Below are 24,919 nucleotides of genomic sequence, written 5' to 3' on the forward strand. Positions count from 1 at the left end.
ATTAGGACCATGGTCTTGTACTGTGCAGTTTTGTGTTTCAGTCAGTTGTTTAACATCTTAAAGGAAAGATGATCTCCCTTTTCCCATGACCAGTTGAAAATTTTTCCTGCTAAAAGAACTGTTCATGACAGTCTGAGACAGGGATCAGAAGGATCAACAGATAATCTGGGCAAACAGTGAGGCTTGTGGTTTTTAGTTCATGTTTCACCCTTTGTTTAGCACTGTGTTAGCCTGACATAGCATGGCCACTTAAAAACACTTCTCTTTAGTTTTCCCCATAATTCCTACATGTAGTAGTTCGCTTCTGGGGTAAGCTATAGGATCTAGTTTTGCTTGCAGTGAAGTCAATAACAGAAGGTCCAGAATTAGAACATGAGTGGGACTGGGGCATTAATACTAGTAAGAGACATAGATGTGATCTCCATTTTTGCTGCATGCCACTTGCTACACTTTTACGCAAAGGAGAACTCCGTCTGTAATCAGTGAGGAAAACATGTCTGTTTCTCCTGCTTTTCTTCACTATTGGTTGAAAATAGCAAGAGGTGCCAAGAACAGAACTATTTCTTTATTTTGGTACCTGCTGTACTCTAGCAGCTTAATGTAATCAATACCTTTTAAGCTCGGTATTTGTAGTCTACGGTAATTTGCACACAGAGCATACTGTTTCATCAGAGCAAGAAAGCATTTCCAATACTTCCATCCACTCAGTGCATTTCCTTAGGTGTTCTCTTCTGTGTAGGCAGAGCTCAAATGTGGGCTCAGTTGGTTTAAACTCATTACAATTATTTGTCACTGCAGAGTAAAGAACAAAATACTGCAAAGCTACGTTACTCCTCACTCTTAAAGAGCAAGGGAATCTGTAGCCTCTTCTTGCCAAGGCTGAAATTACCAGAAGATTCCTGTGGATTATGTTATACTGTGTCTTTATGTATCCTTTTGACTTCTGTGGAGTAATGGAAGGACTTTAAGATCCAAATCCACAAGGGCCAGAGAACTAACTCTGCTGTCTTCCACCAAGAGATGCTTAAAAAAATGAGACATTTAACAACTCTATTGGAAATTTTGCAGTTGAAATATATGTAGATAATAAAAGACTGTAGGGTCAGTTTATGGCCATACTATTATTCCCTTAATTTGGATACAAGTGACTGCCTCTTCCAGAGGGAACTGGAGAGAATTGTAGACTTCTGCATTGTGAATAATAATATTTTGCAGGAAATGATCCCCCTTAAGACAAAGGGAATGAGTAGTGCCCAACCCTTTGTTTGAAGTGTGGTGGCCAGGCAACACAGGAAGTGTTCTTCAGGGGTCTCTGCCTGTCTGTGTATCTAACTATATTCCCTTCCTTCAAACTATACATTGGATTTTCTTACTGGCTTCACTGTAGAGCCCCAGAGGGGAGTAAGTAAGAGTTCAAATTATAAAAATGACTAGCAACACAAAATACAACTGGTCTTGCAAATGCCGTCTCTAGAAAGAACAAAAGGATAAAAACAGCACCAAAAAAACGCCACTAAAAGAGCCCTCCCAGCCTTGGAACTAGATATTTTCCCGATAAACAAATCCAGAACAGCTGAGCTTCTCTGATACTGATTTTTGTTGTTGTTGTTAGTTGGCTCAAAGCCTTTAACATCTGGTCTTCTGTTTCATGGTGAAGTTCTTGCCTGGTTTATATTTAAAATAGTATTTTCTTGTTCAGGGACATTGTTCAGTGCTAAAATATGGAGACGAAATATGATCTGATTTACAGCCATATTTGTTAAACACAAAGACATCAGGTTGATTGGAGGACTGCATGCAGACCAGTGCTCTTTTCAACAGTTGAGGGACTGCCACAAGATTAAGAGCTGTGAGTGTCAGTGTCAGCTGTTAAGCTTGTAAGAGTCACTGGGTAATTTTTAATGTTCTTGAGACCTTAAAGAAATGCCAGGATAGCAGCAATAGATTAAGCTATGCATGAGGGTTGATGGCAAATGCCAACAAATTACATAAGGAAGAATCTGTAAAAGAACTGTGAGGCTTACACAACAGATGAATTTTAGCCTTCAGAGGAGAAGCGTTTCCTTCAAAATGCCCCTCTCTATTCCCAGAAAATCAAAACAGATCATTCTTAAATATTCATGTGTATGGAAATGCATGATCATATTGCCATACCTCCACTTTTGTGTTGTCACTGTAAGAGTAACCTAATTCAGAGAGAGGTGAATCCCAGCTATGTGTGCTATTCCTTAGTGATGCTGGCAATTGCAAAGTGGTTTGCCTGGCCTTCTTTGTGACTGTCAATAGGTTATAGTATAGCATTTATGACAAAAATTAGTCTGTATTTGTAGTGTATCATAAACTATTACTTTATGTGTTAAGACTAGCACTGGCAAAATAGAGGCTTTTACAGTTGCATTTGGACCAATTCTGTGGATAGATTAGCACTTGACCAACAGAGTGCTAGGAGAAGCCCAGTTTACACTGCTAACACACAGAAATTGGCAAGTGTTGTACGTATGTCTGTAGACAAGTACTTGTTCTCCAGGGTGATTTGCTAGCAGCATGTAGGGAGCATTCGTAGACATGCAGAGGGCTGTATTTCTGCAGCAGCCTCATGGTGTTCAAGCTCTTTGGGAGCCATGGCATTGCCTTCCTCTTTTCTGTGAAGAGAAACAAATTTTCTTTCATCTCAAAGGAGAATGAGATGGCCAAGGCACTAAGTATTTTAAAACCTGGGAAAGATACAGTTCTTCAGGAAATTAGGTAAAAATATGTAGCTAACTATTACTGCATACTGAGGTCATGAATATCTGAGAAAACTCTAGTGTTACTTTTTGTCTGCTTTCTGGGCCATTTTGCCTGAATGCCAGTCCCTGGAAGGCTTAAATGCTCTGCCAGAGTTCACAGCCACACATTGCCTGGGGTTTCTCAGGCCATCTTTTTTTGTCCAAAACTGCAGTTTCTGTGATTATGTTTGAGAGCACAGAGTTGAGAAGGTGCCTGGGCTTTGAAGAACCTCATATAAATGAAAGGCTGGCCAATGGGTTGGACAATGCAGAGGTGGAAAATTTAAGTGAAAAAGTGTATCTGTTTATTGGCAGGTTAGGATAGAGTTGCAAGCACAAGAAGATACTGGGCCCATTAGAGTCAAGTTATTGAGAAATTTAATTTTTTTCTGTTCCATGCTTCATCTGCTCTTCTCAATTTCCTTCTTTCGTATTGTTTTCTCCTATACTTTCTCCCTTTTCCCTTCATACAAAAAGGGACATCTTTAGGGTGTATGATACAAGCAGCAGTTGCCTAATTCAGGTGACTAACAGAGATGAAAACTGAGCAAATCTTTCTGAAAGTGCAGGGAGCATGAGCTTTTAGAGCAATGACTGACATGCTCTTTGAGTGTAAAACTTAAACCCACTTTTTCCCTTATTCCTGATTTTGAACTTCCAAAAGAATGAGGAGTAGAATTTGGAGTGTATTTAGAAAGTGAGCAACCTACTGCTCACATGCACTTGCCCTCGGTAATCTTGGGCAAAAGTATTCAAAAGTGGTCTATCTCTTCTCTAATGTCATCTATTAAATCGGTTGAAAAGCAAGATCTGTCTTCAGGTAAGCTTTGAAATTCAGAACTGAATTCAATTGCTTTAGCTACAAAATGTAGTGTAAAAGTTTGATTAGTCTGTCTGTAGATGTAGGGAAATCCATTTCACAAGGATTTATTTTCTTGAATTTTTTTCTGATTTGGAATCAAATGGCTACAATTTGAAATTGTCCATGAATAAATTGCAAAATAGACTGGTAAAAATACTGGAAAAATAGAAATAAGATGTTTCAGTTTTGACTGTCTTTATTATGCAGTACCAGATAAAAAAAGATGAAAATGAGAAGTACTTTTGAAATGTAAGTCCCAAGGGGTTCTAGTTTTATACAATATCTCTTTCCGACATTATCAGACTTTTCTGTTAATTTTATTGCCACCAAAATAAGTACAAAACTTACCATTTCATGCAATATTTGGATTTTAGTGGAATTGTAGTCTCTAGTGAATAACACTACTGGTAATTTCTTTTCTGACCAGCTGTCTTTTATTTTATTCAGAAATGTAGATTCTGACCATTCCTTTCCCTTATCAAATAAGCTTCAACCCTTCAGAAGCTCTGTGGACTGACACCCATTTCAGCTGAGCTTAGCTATTTATGTTCTGCTACTTGAAACAGAAAAACAAGTATTGGTCTTTATGCTAAGAGGTACTGACTGTCCTCATCACTGCTGAAGCCTCATAGCCTCATGCTTAGATTTCAATTATATACTTGCAATGTTTTTGTTCTCTGATATTTTTTTTTTAACTATTTTTTATTTTTTGGTTCAGTTTGGTAACTGTAGCTCCATTTTGGTAGAAAAATGAAGTGAATAGTTTTTGTGCACTTCTGTTTACTGTTTTCTTTTTCCTGTTAGTTCTCCGTATCAGTTATTTTAAATGTCAGTTTTAGCAAAAGGTTAAAAATATATGCATGCAATTCATGTTATGTTTTCTGTTTTTCATATCTCCTCTGTCTTTTGCTTAGCTGGGATTTTGTGTCCTGAAACATTATATGGAACAAAATAGCGTATCTGTGAATGTAGACATACACTGTTGGGACCTAAACCAGGAAAGTAACCAAAAGCTATTTGTAAAAACAGTAATATAGGGTCATTACTATTTTGAAACTATCATGAAAAATGTAGAATGCAGGACTGTCTCATTCAATATAATTGTCTCTACATATTGTTTCCTTTTGTTGGCAATTTCCTCGTTACGTTCCAGACTGCAAGAGTCAACCCAGAAGGGACTCATGGAGCATTAGAAACCTATAGGCAGTCAAAAATAGCAGAACAATATTGGAAAAATCTCCTATTTGTTGATGGTGAAAACCCTGATTTCTAACTGGCCTGCTCTGTGTTTTTTCAAATTCTGCAGGTGCAAATATTTTACAGTTGCAGGTGAGGTGATTGGATACAAAAATGAACATCTATATGTGCAGCTAACTAGTTTGCATGTGCAGATTTGGAGAACATAAACAGCTTCATGCTCACTTAGATGCCAATGGAAATACAGTTTTTTATGCGTGTTTTGTGTACTACATCTGCACTGAATTTATTTTTACCATAGTTGCTTATTAGAATAGCAGCTGTTATACTGCATGACTTTGTTTAACCCACTAGCACACCTTATTAAAAATTCACATAGTAAAAAATTTTTTGCATAGTATTTCAAGAGAGAAGTAGTTATGACAAATTAGATTTTCTAATTTTCTGGTAAGGTATACCAAGTAATAGATACTTCCCCATTTTACTAAAAATTAGAGAGTAATTTGTATTGCATTCCTTAAAAATGGGGGAGGTGGGTGTCAATCTCTTTTCCCAGGTAACAAGTGATAGGATAAGAGGAAACAGCCTCAAGTTGCACCAGAGAGGTTTAGACTGGATTTTAGGAAAAAATTCTTCACCGAAAGGGTTATCAAGCACTGGAACAGGCTGCCCCGGAAAGTGGTAGAGTCACCATCCCTGGAGGTATTTAAAAGACGTGTAGATGTGGTGCTTAGGGACATGGTTTAGTGGTGGACTTGGTAGTGTTAGGTTTACAGTTGGACTGGATCTTAAGGTTCTTTTCCAACCTAAATGATTCTATGATTCTAAGTCACAAAGAGCTATTTACTCTTCTATGGTAGAATTTTTCTTTGCAACTCTAGAATAAGTGTAATATGTTGTAGCTCTAAATAGTAATTTTAATTAGAAGTTGCTTGTTATTAGCATGCGGCCAGTCTTTGAAAGATGTAAGCATAATTTCTAATATTCACATGTTGGTCTGCAATAATTTACTGTAAGATTTTAGCTACTCCTACTTAGGTCCTGGTTCAGAGCACAGGCAGAGCCCGTGGCATCACTGCAGTTATGGTGTCTTAGGGGTAGATAGGGCTCTTTGCTAACCCATAGTCTGCAAGGGATATGAGCCAGCTGTGTATCCAGCATCACTTGCTTGACCCTTCATGCCAGTTCAGAGACAAAGACTTAATTATTTCTCTGGCCCTGCCTGCCAACTTATGTTGGAAGTAGGAGTACCAATCCTGGCTTGTCTGCTGCTCTCTTGATGCACACACCATTGGTGTGAATGACGTTGCTATAAAATTGAGCAGTTGCTCTAGTACTCCATAGCGTTTCTCTCTGTAGCTTTCTAAATCCAGAGTAAGTGGTTTATAATAACTATGTACTCAATGAAGGAAGAAGAGGTGATCCAAATGAGTGCAGCAGGTTCCCTTTCCTCTGGGTCCTACTCTTTTTTACTGTTAATTACAATGTTCAGTACTATGGAGGCAAGCTGAAGAGATCTGCAATAACTCATACCCATTTTTTCCCCAAAGAAGAGGATATAGGATACTTCCAGATTGATGCTGTCAGTGGGGAGTTAAGAACAACCCGGTCTCTATCATATGCTGAGAGATCAGACTACAGAATGATGGTCACAGCCAGGGACCAGGGCACACCTTCACTTCAAGGACATGCTGCTGTTCACATTCAGGTACTTGTTTATGTTGAGGGATAGAACAGTTATGTTAGATACTTAGTTACTTTGAAAAAAGAATTTTGGGAGAAGCTAGAGAAATAAGCTGAAGAAAGGAGGAAGTTCCAAATTATAAGCACCTTGCCTCATGGTAATTTTCTTTAGCCATTTTTCCGTTGAGGGAGGAAATGAGAGGGCAGACTCATTTTGATTTGTTAAGAATACACAACAGCATTCTGCGATGTCTTGCAAATAGATTATGTTTATGCTTTAGTAGGAGGTCATTATGAACACTGGAAAAGAGGAGGAAAATACCCAGGTAGGCAGAATGAAAAGCAAATATCAGGAGGGACTGAAAGTGGGGGAAAGGGTAGTTTGTTTTTTTTTCTCCTCTATGTTACTCTATTTCTAAATTCTGTCTCTGTAACCCAGTATAAGGATAGCTCATTCCTTTGTGCTGGTTTATATAGGGCTGCTCTGCATGGGCGTGGGAAATCCAGCGTGTGCTCTTTACACAGTCAGCCACCTGCTGTTCATCGAGCTGCAGTGGGGCTGCTTTGCCCAGGCTGCCTATGCACTGCTTTATCAGAGGTTGAACGTCACTGAGGCTGCTATTTTCATGTCGCCCAAAAGATGGTTAATTTTGGATAGCTTGGATAAAAATGCTTCAGTCAAGACAAGGCAAATGCAGTTTCCACAGTTAAAGAGATTCTTTCATTTTGAAGCATTAACTTGGAACACAGCAGCAATCCATAATGAATGAAACTCTCTAATGACATAAACAACCATCAAAAAAACCCAGCTATCTGTTTGCATTTGGAAAACTGCATAATGTACCATGCTTTCTTTGTCACATCTGTCCCTGTGATGCTGTCCTACGTAGAAAGAGTGTTGAAGTGCTCCAGAGCAGGGGCAAAGATAGCAGTATTCAAGTTGTCTGTCTTTGGACCCCTGTGATTCAGAGGGTGAGAGACAGTCTTGTCCCTTTTTTTAACATGGGAATGAAAGATAGCGTTATGGAATGACTGGCCAAGGACTATTTGAATTCTTATGGAGCATGCTGACTTTGTTTTCTGGCTTTGAGGCATACTTGGGATAAATAACAGTCACAAATAATAAATGATTAAACTCTCAATTAAGGAAAAAAATTTTCATTACACTGTTCATAATAATGATCGGAAAATATTGCAGTCTTTGTCTTTTTTTGTAGGTAATCCCATTTCCCAATGGGAGATCTGTCTTCTCTCAAGATTTCAAGCACTTTGTTGTACCTGAAAATTTTAAACCTGCACAAGTGTTAAATTCTCTGAAGTGGCCTGATAATCATCTAACGACTAACAGGAAACTGCATTTCAGTATTGCTAAAGATGATGATGTTCATTTTGAAATGGATAGCTTGACAGGAGACCTTTATCTTTCCAAGGAACTTGACTATGAAACAGCTTCGCACTTCTTTTTGCAAGTTATTATAAAGGATTATAATAGTAATCCTCCACAGAATAACACTGTCTTCCTGAGTATCGATGTAGAAGATCAGAATGATCATTCTCCGTATTTCCAAGATGACTTTGTAGTGATTGGCATAGAGGAAAATGTTCCTGTTGGCACTCTGGTTTACACATTCAATGCAAAAGATGGAGATGGCAGTTTTCTGAACAGCAAAATACAGTATTCCTTAGAAATGAGTAACATGGTTGAAAATCCATTTCTTATTCACCCTTCCTATGGCACCTTGACCACAGCTTTTCCTCTAGACAGGGAGACTACTCGCTCTGTGATCCTTACAGTGTCTGCAGCAGACCAGGCAATAAATCTGACTGATCGCAGGCTTGATTCCCTGGCTGCAAAAATTGTTATTTTAGATATCAATGACAACAGTCCCAATTTTACATCTTCGCCTCTTTCCTACATCATGGAGGATGTGGAGTTGGGCTTCCTTGTGCACCACATAATTGCAAAGGATCCTGATGAGGGAAGAAATGGACAAGTTACCTATCGCATTCTTTCAGGCAATGAAAACAAAGCATTTGTATTGGATAAAATCACAGGTACTGTAACTTCTGTTCTCTGGATTTTTTTGTACTGTGCTTCTCATGGTAATATTGGGGAGTGCATACCACGCAATACTGAAATACCACATTACTATAATAGTCTACCCAGGTGACTTACCATCCTCAGGGGTGATTACCTTGGGCAGAGCACCACACGAGCACGGCAGGACTATGTGCAGCAGGCAAGCTCAGTGAGACTCAGGTGAAAAATTTCCACATGACACTATTACTGTGTTGTGTAGATGTACTAGAGTGCTTTCCAATAGTGCATTAAGGAATGTGGGAAGAAAGTGTGTGCAAGTAAAATACTTCATTCTGATTTTTGCATGGTGCATACTTAAAGCATGTGCACACGCATGTATTGCTATACGTACACATAATGAAAGGGAAAGTCAAGATCAAGGAATGTGCGTTACACAGTGGGTGGAACATGTTCTCACGCTAATAGTTGCAATATTTTCTCATTCTTATTCTGATTTTGAATCCATTATATGATACAGCTGACACTGATTTGTAGAGCTCCTAATAGTGTAACTTGCATGCAAAAGACAAATATTTAAGTTAAATAAAGTTAAAAAGTTAAGTCCAAAATTAAATAAAAAAAAAAATCTCTGAACTTCACCTAAATATTCTATGAATCCTGGTTTCCCTTGATGTCAAAATGAGTATTTCTGGGCCAGTTAGCACTCGAAAGGGAGTCACAGGTAATGACTGACTCCAAAGTCTTGGAAGCCTTGGAGCAGTGGCACAGTGTGCACAGTGATGTTACATTGAAGCTGTGAGTGCTGGAACAACTGGGATCCTAACCTGGACCAGAACACTTTTTTAATCCCTTCTTTCTTTATAATAGGACTCTTAACTACAGCCCAGCTTCTGGACCGTGAGATTCAGGAGCAGTACAGTTTGACAGTCATGGCTCTTGATGATGGCAGCCCAGCTCTCTCCGCCACACAGGTTCTAACCATCATTGTTCTTGATGTGAATGATGAGACCCCGATATTTCTGAAGCAACTTTACGAGACTACAGTTCGTGAAAACCAACATCCAGGGGAGTTTGTCATAAAGGTGGAAGCTGTGGACAGAGATACAGGTAATTTCTGTCTTTTTGCTATTGATTTCATTGTGGACCATAGTAGACTGATTAAATCTTGCTGCCTGCTGTGCTTGTGTGTACAGCCGTTGTGCTTTTCCCAAGGTGATGTATGAGTTTTGGGTTTCAAAACATGGCTTTTGGTTCAGACCCTCAACCTTTATTGAGGGCTTGGAGGTATTCTGACTTACACACTGGGGTAGCTTCAGCTCTGACTGGTATATTAAATGGAAACGTGCGCTTGCGTGATGCAGAGTAGCTCAGCGTACTGTAGCTTTCATGTGAAGATAGCCAGCGTGCTCTGCTTGTAAATCAGCAAGCAATGTTCAGCTCAGTTAAAGTTAATATTTGAACGTTTTGTTGCTCTCAATCAGAGCGGTTTTAATAGTTTTAAAACAGTTCACTAGACCAGGGGCCTGGTTTTGTGACAGAACCGGCAAATATGCACTAATCTTTTCTTACCAGAGAGGGGCACTGTCATCCAAGATTTTCCAGCTAGTTGTGCTGTGACGGTATGGTGGAAGCTGCTCTGGATTTCAAATAGGATTTTACATACGTAAGAATGTTAATGCATTGCTTTTCAAACATACACAGAATGGATGAGTAAGAAGGGGTGGTTCATAGGCTCTTTGTATCACAGGTAAGCACTAAACGTGAGAGACTCTTTGCTAAACAACGAAAAATTCCCTCCAGTTCTTCAACTACCTGCTCTTTTGAAATATCTAAATGCATATGATGTTACAGGTAGTCTGTGTGCTGGAGAGAAGCTTATCTTAAGTAATACCACACACAGTGCATACAGTTGGTGTAACATGAAGCAGTTACACAGAGTCTGTGGTCTGCAGAAAAGATAAAATCTGGAAAGAGAATTAAATACTACAATACTGCTGCAGTTGGCCCAAAGGTGGTCTCAACTCTGTGAATGACTTTCTTTTTACTGTGGGTTCATTTTCTGTACATCTTTAGAATTAAGTTTAAGGTTGTGCTATCTGAAAAATAGATAAAACAATAGGTCTTGTTAGCAAAATAGTTTTCTGTATTGAGTAAGATTTGTCATTTTAATGTAGAGCACATATTGATTACAAAAGGCTGATGTGAGCTCAGTAGAGGTGCTATATAGAAGAGACATTTCCCCACAAGTATGTAAAATATTTAAAAATTAGGAAAAGGTAGGTAGCCCTGTCTATGAAAATCTTCATGACAGCTGAGCAGTGTTACAGTCTACCTCTGTAGCTCGCTCTTCCAAGTATTTTCTTTCTCTTGTGGGATCACACTATAAAAAAAAGGCAGTATTTGAAGTAAAAATTTGCAAAATAATAGAAAAAAGAAGTGGGAATTTGCTCGGATTCCTCTCCCTCCTTTCTTTGTCCCTTATATTTATTTATCGCACATCTTGTGGGAAATACAGCAGAAAGGAAATTCTGGGAGCCGTTAGGAGCAGGGAGTGGGGGTGGCTTGGCAGGGTGGAGAGGAAGGGCATTCCAAGTGTACTGGGTGGCACAGTGTGCGCTTGCCTGTGCAGACACTTCGGGCTGGAGCACTGTTGTGGCTGATGGTTCCTTCCTGCTTTTTTTTTTCTAAAGTACATTTTCCAGTAACCACAGTCCTTCTGTTGGGTCTTTTTCTCACATTTGCCTGATTTGGCCTCATGTCATGTGCGTGTAACAGTATTGTTCCAAACACTGAAGTGATGCTCATAATGTAAGAAAATAGAATTTATGTAGGAGTCATATAATGCTACTCACTTTGGTTATATTTTTGGAACAAAATTTTTGAATAAGACAACTCCTTTCATGGTGTTCTTTCATTTTTTACATCACATTTTTTGCTTTATTTTTATTCTCTCTTTAAATTGCAGTTCACATCACAGTAATATTTGCATAGTCTCAGTGGAGGACTTTCCTCCCATCACAGATGCAGGTTTTTTTTTCACTTCATATGTTTTCTGACTGACCACGGGGAGGAATAATTTTTACTGACAGTATCAGCCATCATCAACCTTTTGCTTTGTTTGTCTTAGTACTCATTCCCTGTGAAGGGAAGAGGGAAAGCAAGCAGCTGTCACCTTCTTTGTGTTTGACCCTTTGTGTTGTGAGCTTGCTTCCAGTTCGAAAGGTTGTTTTTTTGTTTTGGTGGTGGGGTTTTTTTGGAAATCACTGCTAAAATTTTTGCTTGTAATGTTGTAATGATTTTCTTTCATGTGGATATCCATGAAACATCTTGTTCGGCCAGCTCCCTCCTGCACACAACAAAAGCTGCATTTATTGCAACTCTGTGTTGCTTCCTTTCCTCTAAGTTCTCTTACACTGTGGGAGCTCTCCACCCACCCCGAGACCAACATCTAACAGTACAACACAAGTAAATGCAAGTGTAAAGATACGTGTAGTACAGGTAAATGCTGGAAAAAAATGCATGGGAAAGCAACCGTGCCTGCAGCCTATTTAAGATAAGTCAGGGGTTTGTCTTGAGATACGTCTTTGCAGCAGCTCTGAATGAACTGAAGTAGCATTTATCAAGGTTTGCTTTTAAGCTGATGTGCCCCTCTGTGGTTCAGTAGTTATGTCTGGAGCCTTAGGAGAAAAATCTCAGAAGATTAATGGGGACCACTGACTTAGAGTTATGAGGCAGGACTTACTGCCATTCACTGGACATTTTGTCTTGCTCATATTCATGGATTAGCATGGTCTTAACAACACTAGTATTATAAAGATGAGACTTCAGCCTAGATTTGGGGCAGGGGGGACATTTGTTCCCATTGCTTCTTCACTGGTGTTGGCACTAGACATATCCACAGTGTAATGCTATGGCTGCTGCTTCCAAGAAGCTGGGGGAGCACAGGGCCTCCCCGTGCTATGGTGAGGTGTCCTGGTTTCGGCTGGGATAGAGTTACTTTTCTTTCTAGTAGCTGGTATAGTGTTATGTTTTGGGTTCAGTATGAGAAGAATGTTGATAACACACTGATGTTTTCAGCTGTTGCTAAGTGGTCAGGGACTTTTCAGCTTCTCATGCCCAGCCAGCAAGAAGGCTGGAGGGGCACAAGAAGCTGTGAGGGGACACAGGCAGGGCAGCTGACCCAAACTGGCCAACGGGGTATTCTATACCATGGGACATCATGCCCAGTATATAAACTGGGGGGAGTTGACCTGGGGGGGGATCCCTGCTGGAGAACTAACTGGGCATCAGTCAGCAAGTAATGAGCAACTGCATTGTGCATCACTTGTTTTGTATATTCCAATTCTTTTACTATTATTATTATTGTCATTTTATTATTGTTGTTATTATTATTTTCTTCCTTTCTGTCCTATTAAACTGTTCTTATCTCAACCCACGAGTTCTACTTCTTTTTTTCCTGATTCTCTCCCCCATCCCATGTGGGGAAATGAGTGAGCAGCTGCGTGGTGCTTAGTTGCTGGCTGGGGTTAAACCATGACATGGGGTAATGGGAAAAGGGGCTGAAGCTTTTCCCTGGCTGTAGCTCAGGCACCATGCATCCACCCTGCCATTTGGCCTGCAGGAAAAGGGGTCCGGGTCCTTGCCACCAGCTGGTGGCAAGGAAGGGGCTTAGCTCCTCTTCCAGCTTGTAATGCGCAGGAAGATTAGTTTGTAAGTTCAGCCCCCAAAATGTGAGTAACACTACTGAATAATTAACCAACAGGTTGGATCAAGTGCAAACATGTCAGCTGCTGTGCTGTGGTATATGAATGCGTAGAGTCATCATGCTCCTCTCTTGGGCAGGGTGTGCAGCTTTCTCCTACTGCTAGGTGTATGGTCCTAGCAGCAGGATATGAGAAAGGAGGCAGTAAGTGCTTGGTAAATAAATGTAATTATGGTGTCACATATCTGTGTACTTTAAGGATTAAAAGTTTTAATTTCAACAGTGTGTGAATAGTCAACTTGGATGGCACCTGTATGTTTTTCGGTACTGTCTGTAAATAATGTCCATTGTGAAATCTGCCAGTGAAGGCACTGGGGTTGAAGCAGTTCGGTTGCAGGAGAGTAAAGGCTAATAGTTAATATCAGCCTTGGAGTGTCATGTGTCTTTTTTTTCATCTGTAGCATACTGGTGATTAAGAATAGATAAATGCAAGCAAAGCTGTGAGTATCTTTTTAAATGTAGTTGAATGGTATTTAATATGCACAGATCAGAAAGCGTGTGTTGGTAAACTTAAACTTTCAAGACGTTCTCCTTGATTGTCCTTACTGCTGTGATTTTTCTCCTTTCTTCTGGAAAGCTGGAAGGATTTCTGTAACTCCTGTTTGCTTTCGCTGTGTACTGTATGAATATGTGCCTCCCTTGACTTAGTTTAGGTGCAAATGCATTTACGGTAATAATTCTCTTAATCAAATTTCAATATCATTGTCAACTATTTAGCAAAGCTATTCAAAGGCAAACAAAGGAAGTCATGGATGTTAAAAACTGTAGGCTGTTTTTCTCTCACACTGGTGTTTCTCCATCAACTCCAGCGCAGATTGTCATGTTTTCGACTGCAGCGGATGAGAACAGGCAGGCAGTGTTTGACTCTGAATAGCAGTTTTCGTATGACTAGGAGTGCTGTAGTTTTCCAGGTGTGCCAACTGTCCCTACCTTACTAAAAGACTGATTGTTGGTTGGAAAAACACAGGATGATTGAATGAAACTTAGAAAAAATTGCAAAAAAAAAAAAAAAAAGCACAATAGTATAAGCCCTTCAAGTGTAATGTAGGATTAAACTCATTAAAGTTAATAATATAAATGTGATGGAGATGACATACTTTCCTCAGGAGGGTGTTGAAACTAGGAGAAATATGAAAAAAATTATTTTATAACCATAATAGGTGAGAATGTGGAGTCACGTTTCTTGTTCAACTCAGGCAGGCAACTTTGAAAGAAAGGTATTTAAAAGCCTGTACAGTTTTAGTCTATTTCCCAGAGAAAGACAGGAAGGCTAATATCCCTGTACTATATGCAAATGGTAGGTCTGATTAGGAGCTGAATGGAATTGGCATTCAGAAAAAATTGAAGGGGAGGAAACTCTCTAACCTTCCCTTCTGAAAATCCTGCACAGCTTTATAAAACCAAGCAGTATCATTTCAGAGACTGGCTACAAGCGGGAGCAGTCGAAAACGCCTGAGATGTGCTGTGGGAATATCCACCAAATTAGCTTTTCTGTTGAAGACAACTAGGAGATGGCTACCCCGTGAGCCCTGATGGGACTTAGGCACCTGCCTGCTCAGTATTACGAATATTTAGAACTGGTGGGCATGCCAAGAAGTGGATGTTTTCTCTGAATGTTTATACTGTTCAGTGTTGTACTGTATAAAGATACTTGCATTGTCTCCGAGTGAAGTTGAGTGGAGAACCAGAGCTGCCAGAGCAGCCTGGTACTCTGCCTGACATCCTGTTGAGAAATAAACTAACTGCATCCAGGAGAGCAGAAGACAAATGCATGGATTCTATGGTCTAAGTTAATGCTGTCTTGCACCATGTTGATCTGTCAGCTTGTTGGAGACATGCCCTGTGTGCCTAGAAATGTTGCTGGGGTCACTTTGAGTGGCTGCAGAACTTAGGCACAAAGCAGCATCTGGACAAGGCTTTTGAAGATCCAAATTTAAAATTTGTGCTAATGAAGAAGCAATTACTCACTGCATTAAAAATAATAATTTTCATCCATAACCCATTTCCTGGGGCAGGGGGGAGAAGAAAGAAGCAAATCTGTAGACCTGAATGTGAGGAGAGTGGCTGTGTTTTACTAAAACTTCCATTCTGTTTTTAAGGACTGAATTCCTTGCTTCAGTATGAAATCTTACCAGGAACTGGTTATGAGAAATTCAAGATGAACTCAGACAGTGGAGAACTTGTAACAACTGCATCACTGGACAGGGAAACCCAGGAGGTTTTCAGTATTAAAGGTAACAGTGTGAAATATCTATGAGTGCCTGTAAAATGGGAAGTGAGAATGGCTGTGGTGTTACTATCAGTATTACCTTTTCTCATGCTATTTGAATTAGATGGAAGTGGTAAGATTTTCAGGTACAAAAGAGCATGTGCTTTTTGCATAGCACAAATAAGTCTCCTATTCTGCTATCATTAAGGAACATCTATTGTTGCACCCACAACCATTGTATAAAATCTACTTTCTTTTTATTAAACTCAGTTTTGGTTCAAGATAGTGGAATCCCATCGCTGTCGAGCACAGCGACAATTATCTGCACAGTGCTGGATGAAAACGATCACTCTCCCATGTTTCTTCTTCCCACCTCGGAGATCCGTATTCCAGAGAACCAACAGCCTTCTGTTGTTTACACTAGCCGGGCTGTAGATATGGATTCTGGCAATAACAGAGCTCTAAGATACAAAATAATTGGTAAGTTATGCTCCATCATTTTTGTTATAAATCAATCAGGAAGTATGTAAAAAGCAGTATCCAAGTTTTCGACTAGTCTTGATTTTACCAGGCCTCCCCAGCTCCCATCTTGTCCACGTGTTTCTTTCATGTGGAAAAAAGAAAGATCTTTCACTCCTTTGTCAGCATTAATAAGCACTTTCCAGGCATACTTTCAGTCTACTTTCTGGATTTGAAGTAGTACAGAAAAGAAAAACAAAAAACTACCAAATGCTGGAAGGAGGCATTAATCATGAAGGCATAATTTTGTCCTTTTTGTTATAGTTGTGGAAGTTCTGAATGTAAATATACCCCTGCAAATAAGTACAAGAATTAATCTAACTTTTTTTATTTAATTTTATTTCATGAGCGCTTCTTTCACCCAGCAATTAGTAATGTCATACTTGGTTTTCATGTTGCCAAACTCTCCCTATGTCCACTATGCCAATGTAAGCTCCATAGCTGTTCAAAGCCTCCTGTAAAGTCTTTGCACAAATACAGGTTTGCTGTGCTTGCTTTGGTTTGTGGCTCTCGGCAATAGCTCAAATGTAGACAGATAGCTACTGTGGTAACAGCTAAGACATTTTTATGTGAAGAAACAGTTATGAATTCCTTTGTTTTCTTGGGTTTAATTTCACAATCTTTTATGATCTGTAATTTAATTACCTTTTGTCTTTCTATATGTTGTAAAGTATGTATGCCATTCACTGTTACTAAAACCTCTGACTTTTCTGTCAACTGATTCATATTTACCTCCCCCTCCCCACGCCCCCCAAATCAAGACCTTGCACAACTATTCACTTCCAAGACAGGTTTGTAGAAGAGAACAAGGAGCGAGTAATTACAATTGTCAGCAATGCTTTATAGGTTTCTGGAATTTGTAACTAAGGTTGGGAAGAGGTCACTTTATGTGGCAGCATAGTTGCAGGAGATTTTATAAGGTGTTCTGCTTCAGGAAAAAAGACATGCATCTGGCAAAATAGCCACTCTGTAAATTGATATGACATTCTGTATTTACTGTCATTGCCACCCACTGATTTAAATGAAATGCAGGTTTTAATTTGTATAAGAGGAATAAAATACGTGAAAGGCACATGAGCACACCAGCTGTACGAGCAATTGGATCATGTTATTGCAATTAACATAGCGGTATTCAGAAGGGATTCTTTTTTCAAAAGCAATTGTTTGTGATCATTTTATTTTTTATGTGTTTGAAAGGTGGAAATGTTGGAGGATACTTCACACTAAATAACACTTCAGGAAAACTGCTGGTCACTCGTAGCTTAGACAGAGAAGATGTCAGCAATTTCACTCTTGTAATTGAGTGCCGTGACCTAGGCAGTCCCTCGAGAAGCTCCACTGCACAGCTCACTCTGATGGTCTTGGATGAAAATGACCACAACCCCTTGTTTGCAAAGAGCCAGTATCAAATCTCCGTGAGAGAAGATCTAGAGGAAGGCTCAGCCATCCTGGACCTCTTTGCTTCTGACGAAGATGATGGCCTGAATGGCGAAGTTAGATACTCCCTCGTTGACAACACCTTTGGAGCATTTGCTATCAACAGTGTAACGGGGTCTATAGTTACTACAAAGGCACTGGACCGGGAGACCAAATCCCAGTATACATTTAGGGCTGTGGCAAGTGACTGTAGCACCCATTTGCCAAGAAGCACCACTGTCAGGGTTGTGGTGCACATTGATGACATCAATGACAATGATCCCGTTTTTTTTCAGAATCCTCTAAGGGCCTTTGTGCCTGCTGAAACCCCTGTGAATGAGACAGTAGCCACTGTGAGAGCGGAGGACGTGGACCTGGGATCAAACGGAGCTGTTGTTTTTAGTCTGATGATAGTGGAAACTGTATTTCAGATCAACATGAAGACAGGTGACATCATTCTTCAGGAGCCATTGGCTTCCAAGGAGTTCAGTACCCAGCTGCTAGTGATGGCTTCAGATCAAGGTATCTCACCTCGAACAGCCACAGCTATGGTCATTATCTCTACAGAAGAACAAGAGGAGGAGATTTCATTCAGCCACAGCCTGTATGAAGCAAGCGTGCCTGAGAACAGTGCAGCAGGTGGGCATCAAATCCCAATTTGTGTTCTTGTGGTTTCCAATCTCCCCTCGTTTTGGAATCGTAATTGTAACGAATAGTATAGGGGAACCTTCTTCCAGTGCACCAGCATGAAAAAGAAGCATGGCCTGTTAGTTGGAGGCATTGTCTGGCTCTAGAGTTTGCTGCCCATCTACAACAGTGATGCTCACATTAAACAGAAAGCTCTCTTGTCAAAGGTGGTGTTTCCATCCCTCGGCCTGGGAAGCCCTGAGCATCAGTGGGTTCACTCTTTTAGCAAAATTACTTTAATGATGGGTGTACAGCGTTTACTTGTCGCTTCACTTGTCAACACACACACACTCAGATGAGTGGTGTGTACCAGCTGCAACATGACGTTTCTTGGTTTTACAAAACTCTTTGTGAACTGTAGTAGCTTTCAGAGATACTCTAAAACCTTACTGAAGTTTTGGACTTGCCAGAAGAAGGAGAATGTGGGCTAGGGTGGGGTGAAGGGGAGAGAAATTCAGAAGCTGTGGTACACTGTCACTCAGACAGGCTTCTACAATGTATTTCTAGGTAGAGCCTGTGCTATTGAATGCTACCTACAGGCAAACAAGCTTCAATCACAAGGTGCTTACAGATTTATATATTTTTGTTCCATATAATGATGAGAATTACTGGTCTACTTTTTATCATTCAGAGAATATTAGTAGTTATGCCTCCTGCCAATTGGATATGGTAAGTACCTTTTTTTGCTTCAGGGGATGGGTTCGTCCTAATGAGGGGCAGAAAGGAATGCCTTTCACATTTTTGTGCCCACAAGTCCCACTGTACAATTGACCAGATGTATTTAGAGATCTGACCTGCGCTATATTCTTGATTCAAATACTGCCTCATGAGGTTCACCTTGAACAAGTCATTTATCCTCTTTATAGTTCAAATTTCCCGCAGTAAAATGAAAGCAATATTCCTTTATATCCTAAGGGTATTGCGAGACTAGTGAATTCTTAGATCTTGAATAATAGCCTATATATTTGATTAGGAATCATTAAAAAAGAAATGTGTTAATAATTTTGGAAAACCAATCAATATTCTTGGATAATTACAAACAGAATAGAGAATGAAGGGTGAAGATGGCTGTTGCAGCAATTACTGCTGTGGTACTCAGCCATTCCTTCCTCTGTGCCTGTTTGGGACTACAAGCCAAATTTTCAGCAATGTGTTGTAAGATAAAGATAATGCTGTGGATATTACTGATGTTTCAGTTAACAGATTGAAAATAGGCAATAAGGTGAATTTATTTTTTTTTTTAATTAAGTGACTTTTTTTTTAACCATTGATGAAATATTTTGGTTTCAGGCTATTTTTAAAAAGTTGTGATGAGTGATCAAACCATGAAGCTAGAACATCCTTCTAGCTCTCTCACTGTCTGTCAAAATATACATGGGATTTTTTTGAAAAAGTGGAAGGCTTCCAGCAGGAAAGAGTGGAGTGTGCAGTAGCCTGGTGGTTAAAACACTCTCCTGAAATATGAAAGGTGTAGATTCAAGTCTCCTCAGGCAGAGGATCATTTATTTCCCTTTCACTCCATACTGAGCACTCAGAGTACGGAACCTGCAGAATAAGAAATTCTGTAGTGTTTAAATTTTTTTAAACCAGTGTTTCATTTATTGCTTCTATTACAAATGCAAAAAAAAAAAAATCCCTAAACACATTTGTCCTGACATTTAAAAAATGCTTTTTATTCCATGAATTTGACCATGATTTACAAGTAGTTTTGGACACCCTAAAATTGAATTTTTCAGTGAATGTGAGTCACAGATACCCCAAGGCCTCTAAGCCCTGTTTTACTAGAGTTGGCACTGTACAGTAATAATTGTGTGTCACTTCGCAAAGCAGAGTGTGCCCTGGGGGAATCGCTGCTTCCAGAAGATACGATTGGGGTGTCACAGCAATGTGTGTTAATCTTCTGTTTTCTGTCTTTTCGTTGATCTACCCATTGAGAGTCAATTGTGGTCATGGGGGGAGCCCTCAATCCTAGGTGTCCGGAAAGCAGAGAGACCAGGGTGTTTCCAGAGGCGAGCTCTGGGCTCTCAATTTTGTCTCCCCCTTGCTGCAGCAGGCTTGTATTTTCAAAAATTGTCATCAGAACCTGTTTGTCAGGCTTCCCAGGGGAGTAAGGTCAAGGCCCTGGGGTTTCGGTCTTTTCAGGAGAGATGGGATTAACCTGCATTAATCCTGCATTAAAATTTCTTTCTAGTTAAGAAAAAAATAATAAGAGGGAAGATAGGTTTTGTTAGGTTTAAAGAAAGAAAATAAAAATCAGGGCTTTATGGCAATAGATAAACTGATCTGATGCTAAATTTTCCTAATTGTAGATAAATTCTGGGTCAGGCTAGACAATCCAGCCTGAAATGAATGCCCTGAGGAACTGTGGTATCAGAATGCCATAGTCACATGTTCTCCCATACAATCTGTAGAAAATATAAATAAGATTCAATTTAAGTTGTTTTGATTAAAGGAAATTTAGCAAAGCTTCAGGGTAAACAGGAGGGTTTCATCCCAAAATGTTAGTTTGTATATTTAATAAAAGTCTATTTGCTAAGAAGATCAAATTCTTTTAAGATTAGGAGAGATTTTACCAAATACTAATACTGTTTTGGCTCTGTTTGTAGTATTTTCTTATTTATATAAGCATAAGTAAATATCAAATATTTTACATTTCAGTGGGAAAAAAGCATGATTATAATTAAAACTCTCATAGAAGTTAGGTTGCAGGATATATGTGATCCTGGGACTTCTACAAATATGAATGGTACCAGTGTGTTCAGACCAGGGGAGATTTACATTACATACTGATTATTTGTAGAACTGGTATTAATAAATGTGGCTTTTCCTCCTAATTTTATTTCTACCTTAACTAATAGAGTGGGAAAACTCTTAAGTTTATTTTAAAAAGAATCAAAAATCTGAATAGTATAGATGACGAAAGCCAAAGCCAAGGGTCCTTGGACTAAATTAAAACTAAACTCGTCAATTGGGTCAGTGCCTCAGGAATTGGTCCTTGTGGTCAGATTTTCTTTAAGTGTTTGACCTCAAAGTTTGATGACCTTCAGAAAACTCCATTCTTTTGCTTTTGTTTAATATTGAATATTTAATGACTGTAAATATTACAAACTGCATTACAACAGGCACTTAGAAGCCAGTCAATAAATAATCAAGTCACTGTGCTCTCCAGAGGGTAGGAAACCTTTATTATTCACCAAGCTTTCACTTGAATGGTTGTTTGCATAGCACTTCCTTGGAGACAGATTCACCAGTAAAACTTGTTGACTCCTGTTTTTTTTCTAATAGATATAAAATATGTAGCCTCTTATTCTGTAAGTCATCTCTTACTCATTGTGCTCAGTTAGCTTTTTCTTTCATGAGCAATTAAGAGGTCTCAGGAAATAATGGCAAGTATGAACTGGGGTTAAGATGGCAAAGGAGGGGAAAAGAGATTACTATAATGAGTACTGAAGAGAGAAGAAAACCAATGATACAGTGATACAGTAACTCAGTTCTGGTGTCTATGTTATGTCCTAACACAGAGTACAGTGAATGTTTTTGAGCCTCTTTGGCCAGGTAGGCAAATACTGTCCACGCTGCCATGCTTCAGTTTCAAGTCAGGAGGCATAATGTAAGGGTTGGTGTCCAGGCTATTTAAAGCAGTTTGAGATACTTTCAAATGCACTTAGGTTGTCTGTGACTGAAATGAAATAAACCTAAATATAAACATTTTAAATCACGCTCCGCTTCCTTTAATATTCTTCACTAATTCAGAAGTCAATTGCATAATGTTTCAAGCCAATCTGACTGCTGTCTACGATCCTGATCTCCTTCCTTCCTTGCACTAGCTTCAGCGCTGTCTCATCCTTGTTGTGCCATTTCAGTGTGCTTTGCAGCCAGAAAGCTACCTGTCTCTTAATCTTCTCTGGGTTAAGTGTTACATGTTGTGACCTCCGCTTGAAGCAGTATTTGAATCACGTGTACTTGAAATGGCGAGCTCCAGCGGATGGGTACTGTCTTTTGCTATTTACCTCTCTAGGGCCTGTTTGTCTCACAACAGACCTCACAGTTTGGTCCTATTTTTTTGACAATAAACTGTAAAAATTCACAGTTTGAAGGAGTCATTTTCTGTGAAAGGTATCAGAAACAGAAGAAATTTATTCTCTGCCAAAAAGAAGTTGTAAACAATTTTAACTACATGAAAAATATGAAACTTAAAGGATTAGGATTTGAAGACCCAGAGTAAAAATTTATTAACCTAATCCCTGAAAAACAGGGATTCAAGTAGAAATGCTGCTGCTTCCTTTATTTCTGGTAGTTTTTCTTTTTAAACACTCAAGCAAACAAACAAAAAGACTGCTGACGGCATTAGAAGATGAATAGTGACATTCTTCAGACCTTGAAATTTTTCTTATCTTTAACTCTGCTCTGAGGACGCTATGAATGATTGCCCTTGCAGGCTTTTGTAGTAAATTAAAGTTGCTCAGCAATGAAAATTCAACTTACAACCCCCTATTTTAGTTCCTAAAAAAAACAGTGCAGCATTCATATCAGACCTTACCTATTGGACGGTTGGATCTTACTTTCAGAACTTTTCTAGTAAATATCTTATAAATATATTGACTAGTACAGAAAATTACACCTGTCCAAATCAGCATATTTTTGCTTTTGACAATCAGATTTTAGGAGCAGATGACAAACTACTTAAAACAAAATTTCCTGCTTTTAAGAATCAATAAGTAACAACGCTAAAATAAAAAAGGTAGCAGGTAGTTGTAAAGAGCAATGTTTCCTCTCACTTTTACACTCAAGTCCTTTCCTCTGACATCCAGGACACTGAGCGTGAACAGTATGCCCTTTGTAATGTAATAAAATAGCTAGTTGTCTGTAATGCTGTTTGGAAGAGTTCAGGTTGTGCAGTAACCTCACTCCATCACAGTTGCGTGGAATCAATTACAACTAAACTAAATAATTAAAATCCATTAAAATCAATCACCATATATGCTAAACAATTTTGTAACTCACTTGAATAATTATTTGGAAATCTTGATAATGCTTTTTAAACTTGCTACATTTTTGTTATATGTGATGATTCAGAGCAGGATAATGTATTCAGTTCCGCATTTTTCCTAATTCTATTTCAAACAGGATTTTTATTTCATGTCTCTTGTATTCTATATTAAATTGCTCTTTTCATGGAATTTAGATTCTGCTTGAATTGACACATAGCTATGCATGTAGTTTCACCTTTTCATTCTTTCTGTCAAAAGGTGGCTAATTAAAATTTTTAAGAACGTATCATTTAAAATATTTTTCAAAAATCCAAATTGAATTCAGATAAATGAAGGAAAAATAAACTCTTTATGGTGATTCAGGGTTAACATGCATTCCTGTGATCCACAAAAAAAGGGATTATTTTCCTTAGAAGAATTCAGGAAAAGGTGAGTTTTAAATGAACAAAGCATAAGCTGAATAAAAGGAATACATATGACTTCAGGTAAGAGGTAGTTCCAGTGGTACATGGGAGTTTGCAATTAGGAAAAGTTAAAACTCACATTTCGTTTAGGCAGGTGATGAAGTTGTGATCAAATTAGTAATCTACTGAGCAAGGAGTGATAGACAGTGCCTTGCCTATGAAGTTGTAATGCAGTAAAAGTCAGGGAGGAGTTGTTTTTATTGCCTACTATTTTAGTTCATGAGTAAGCACCTAGCCTAGTACATAGGTGTTTTGCTGTGCATCTGCTATTAATCACAGTAATATAAAATTAGAATAAAACCCTCTAAAGTGGGTGTGATTAAAGTGTTTTATTACTCCCATAGGTACATCTCTTCTAACTGTAGAAGCTTATGAACGCAAATTTACAGGAGAAAACATAAAATACAGCATCTTCAGTGACAAGGAAAGCATATTCTCCATACACCCCACTACAGGTACATTTTTATAAATATATTTTTTTTTCAAGTGTCTGTGTGTAGCCTAAAGAGTGTGGTCTCTGAAGTATAGCCAGTCCCTACCACAATAACAAGGGGTAGAGTATTACTGTCCTATTACAATGAATAAATAATTAGTAAAACCAAGGATGTGGAGGGACCTGCACTATTGTAAACTTGATGTGGAAAGAAATTGAACACCAGTATACCTGTTTAAAATGCTCAGTTCTGATTAACTATTGATCACCAGGTGTTAGGAGTTGATAAACTACTGCTGTGTGATCCAAGGTGAGACTCCATCTTGTTTCTCATTATGAAGTTGCCCAAAAACTCAATAAACATAATCCTTCAAAACACTCCTAATGTAGGAAGCATTAGACCCTTGTTGAGTTAATGCTCTTTGTTTCAGGCAAACCATGACAAGTCTGGAAGTCAAGTTTGTTTATTTTTTTGGCGATTGTATTTGCATTTTGCAGCAGGTCTGCTTTTACCTGCTCTTCAGTCAGGAACTTCGGATGGCAGGAGAGTGGTGTGTTCCCCATGTGCATTTACATGCTCTCATCTAAGGCGTGTAAGATTGCATAGCTACTCTGGTTGCCTCTCAGCTCCTAAATCTCTGCAACAAAAGAGTTTGCCTTCTGAATAGCTGTAGTCTTTCTGGGATGGCATAGACAGTGTAAACAGTTTTCCTCACAAGTAGTGTAAATAGTTTGTACTCTTAACAAATGGCTTTCTCCCTGAGTTCCTGGAGGCTTTAGTCTCTGATTATTCTGATGTCTCCAGGCATCAAGTGGTGTACTTCTGTAAAGCAATCATGTTTGATGCTGATGAACAGTTAAAATTATTTTGTTTTGTTTAGATGAGG

At 38.9% G+C, this 24,919-nt stretch overlaps 1 protein-coding gene across 1 annotated transcript in view; it reads left to right on the top strand.

The window, feature by feature from the left end:
• DCHS2 (dachsous cadherin-related 2) overlaps positions 1–24,919 on the top strand; it is a 71,311-nt gene that overhangs the window by 29,372 nt on the left and 17,020 nt on the right. The window contains exons 8-14 of the mRNA XM_010561017.1: positions 6,378–6,535; positions 7,728–8,565; positions 9,419–9,658; positions 15,413–15,547; positions 15,793–16,002; positions 17,239–18,096; positions 23,944–24,054. Coding sequence (XP_010559319.1) covers positions 6,378–6,535; positions 7,728–8,565; positions 9,419–9,658; positions 15,413–15,547; positions 15,793–16,002; positions 17,239–18,096; positions 23,944–24,054 — 2,550 coding nt within the window. The remainder of the gene's footprint in view (positions 1–6,377; positions 6,536–7,727; positions 8,566–9,418; positions 9,659–15,412; positions 15,548–15,792; positions 16,003–17,238; positions 18,097–23,943; positions 24,055–24,919) is intronic.

This window comes from Haliaeetus leucocephalus, unplaced genomic scaffold (assembly GCF_000737465.1).
Source record: "Haliaeetus leucocephalus isolate CR32 unplaced genomic scaffold, Haliaeetus_leucocephalus-4.0 Scaffold140, whole genome shotgun sequence".
Taxonomy (NCBI): Eukaryota; Metazoa; Chordata; class Aves; order Accipitriformes; family Accipitridae; genus Haliaeetus; species Haliaeetus leucocephalus.